Genomic DNA, 3209 nt, shown 5'->3' on the forward strand with positions numbered 1-3209 from the left:
ATATTACAACAACACTAATATTCTAGTAAATTTTCTTCGGAACTTCTAAAAGATTTTCCAAACAAATTTTGTATAACCGAAAATGGAGCATTTGTAAAATAATTTTATGTAATAATGTGGTATTTTTCTTGTAGTTTAATATTTAATTATGTATTTCTATTTATAATTTTATATTTTAGTATAATATTTTATTAATTAATATTACTATAATATTTTTATATATGTGTTAGTTATCTACAAAAGTTTTATGGATTTATATTAATTATGAAAATATAAGAAGCAAAGTGTAAATTACAAATACTTTTAAAGTTAAATTTGAAATTTTGGTTTTGGATTAAAATACTTTGAAACTTCAAATATAAAGTTTGCAAAACTCTATAACAGAGAGTCTTTTTGGAAAATCAAACCCAAAAGCTCTTCTGTTCAGTGGCCACGACCGTAAATTGCGCCTCATAGTATGACATTCACAAAGAGAATGCCACTTTGGCTTTTCAAAATTAAATAACTTACAAACTAAATTAATGCAAATGTTAAAAAAAATGACTTAAAACTAAACACGCTCGTGCAACTAACAACATATTTAAATAACAATAAAACAAAACTCATTAACTATTTTCTACTATTTCTCAAAAACTGTTTTACAAGTTCTTAGACAAAATTTAAAGTTATTAAAATTAAAAAGAAATAATTAAAAACATCAAAATTTCTCAGTCACGCCGTAGATATTTGCTCATGGTTTCTCTCAAGCTTCTTCTGGCTGATGATATTAAACCAGTAATAAATCTGATATCAATGAATCATCAAAATCACTGAACATTGAACCAATATCTTTGATACTGGATGAAGTAAACTCCTCTCCAATGTTCATCATCATAATTTCACCACCCAAGAACATATCATTGAATGTATCATCATTTTCAAAAAATACTTGACCCATTGGTTGATCGAATATTGAAATCTCAGGTGGACATTCGTTGAAATAGCTGTCGAGAAATGAAGTATCCAAAGGGAACGAATCGTCTGATTCACCTGAACCGGAACTAAACCCGCTATGCCACCATGGTGCATCTGAAGTTTCTTGTTCCGGTTTAGCTGATTTAAACGGTTGTTGTATGTCTTCTGATGGTTGGATATTGAGAACCGATGTAGGAGATGAAAGATGTTGAAAATCTTCGGTTGATTCGGAACTGGATGTTGTTGTTGTTGTTGTTGTTGTCGTCGTTGTAATGTTGTTTTCCGGTTTATCAATAACCGGTTGTTCCGGTTCTTCTTCTTCTTCTTGAGATTGAGGCGGTATAGAGAAATTGGTTAAAGCGTCCGGTCCACGGAGTCTAATGGCAGCGTTATCATAAACCACGGCGGCTTCCTCCGCCGTCTCGAAAGTACCAAGCCAAATCCTCCGACGTTGCTCGGGATCTCGAATCTCCGCCGCCCATTTCCCCCACGGCCGTTGTCTAACGCCGCGGAATTTCCTCCCATTTTGAGCGGAGGGGATTGATACCTTGAGTGGACGACGGTGACGACTGGTCGCCGGATATTGAGTTTCATCGGAGAGTCTCCTCCTCTCTTTCATTGAAACTCCGGTGATATTGATGTTGTTGTTGTTGCAGGCTGGCTCGACTTTGATCTCGTTAACGAATCTCTTGACTCGCCGGCGAGGAAAGAGGAAGTCTTCTTCGTCACTTGATGAATCGGTTGCGTAAGGATCGATTACAGAGACACGAACGATTCTCACTGAGTCAGGTCGAGTTTCGCCGGAGGGATTTTTTGCCGGTGACTTTTTGGTGTATTTAGTGACTGATGTTTTGTGCTCTGTGTATTTCAGTGGTCGAAAATCAATATATTCTTCCATCATTTTAGTTTTTTTTTTCTCTATGTTCGCATCAACAAAACGAAATGAAAGGGATTATAGAAGGAAGAAGAACTTGTGAATCACGGTAAGTTTCGGGGTTTGTTTTTTTTTTGTTGTGAGGAGATTTCGAGAGAATCAAGAATAAAATTATATCACGAGATTTTTTTGTTTGAAGTGAGAAAGAAATCAAAGATTTTCTTTTTTCTCTTTTGGTGAGTGAGAGAGAGAAAGAGAGAAAACGTGTTTTGGAACTACAGTGATTTTTACTATTTTGATGATGTTTTGAACTTTGAAGAAGACCTTCTCATGCTCACTCTTAACATCCTCATTTATAGGATTAGATGGGAGAGAGAGAGAGCGTTTTAGCCATTAATATTTTAATAACAAAATGAAAAATCTGATATTAACAATACTTTTTTCACTTCTCCATCAGTGGCATTTTCGATATTTTGGGTCAGTACCAAAGGATACTTGAGGACTAATAAGATGGGTGTTTAAAAATACGGGACGCCGCATTCATGATAGCAAGTTGCATGGAGACATGTGGCAATTTTAGATATTTGGCCTCTCTTGTTGCTGACTCAGCGCGTGGCTTTCAGTCTTGAACTTTGCAATTTATGTCACGTGACCCCCAAGATACCCGGTCCCTGTTTTTCTTATTTCACTTTTATCAGTAATTTTATAATAATGAAAACAAATGACTTCCTCCCAACCATTTTTATTAATTTGAAGCTGTTCTAAAACATCTATAGTTTCATTATATTTTTCACTTTAAACTCTATTTTAGTAAAATATTCTCTAACTCATAAAAAAAATTAAAATATGAGTTTATTCTACAAAGAAATTAGTTAGATTTCTTGTTTATTTTTATTATCTATACTATTAAAAAAAATCACTCCCTAAAAATCTACTTAAAAAAATTGTTGCACTCTTTCTAAAAAATCTATTTTATGGTCTTATCTTTATTTTCTCTAACTGAATTATATTATTGTTAATTGCCATATTGATACGTGATACATTGAATACAACGAAACTAAAGCAATATTGTTGTGCGGATACTCATATTAACATCTCTTGCTAATAATTTGATACCTTTATAGATTTTTTTGTTTAAAAAATTGACAACCATATTGATTTTGATATGAACATTTTAATCCTTGATAAAATTTCCCTTTCAATATTCACGATGACCTCTCACCCATGTTTATTTGTATGTTATTATTATTAATATACGCCAACTACATGTCAACAAAATCTAAACTTTTGAACCCCAAAAGATTGCATTTAATTTAATGTGATTTGAAACCGTCAAACATACACTACAAGAAAACAGCGGTATTCTGACGGACATTCCGAC

At 33.3% G+C, this 3209-nt stretch overlaps 1 protein-coding gene across 1 annotated transcript; it reads right to left on the bottom strand.

Annotated features, from left to right (window-relative positions):
* Nucleotides 1–568: 568 nt before the first annotated feature.
* Nucleotides 569–2140, bottom strand: LOC106316334 (ethylene-responsive transcription factor CRF3-like). The gene has a single exon (XM_013754207.1). The coding sequence runs from the start codon at nucleotides 1853–1855 to the stop codon at nucleotides 767–769; it is 1089 nt and encodes a 362-aa protein (XP_013609661.1). The 5' UTR covers nucleotides 1856–2140; the 3' UTR covers nucleotides 569–766.
* Nucleotides 2141–3209: the final 1069 nt, after the last annotated feature.

This window comes from Brassica oleracea, chromosome C9 (assembly GCF_000695525.1).
Source record: "Brassica oleracea var. oleracea cultivar TO1000 chromosome C9, BOL, whole genome shotgun sequence".
Taxonomy (NCBI): domain Eukaryota; kingdom Viridiplantae; phylum Streptophyta; class Magnoliopsida; order Brassicales; family Brassicaceae; genus Brassica; species Brassica oleracea.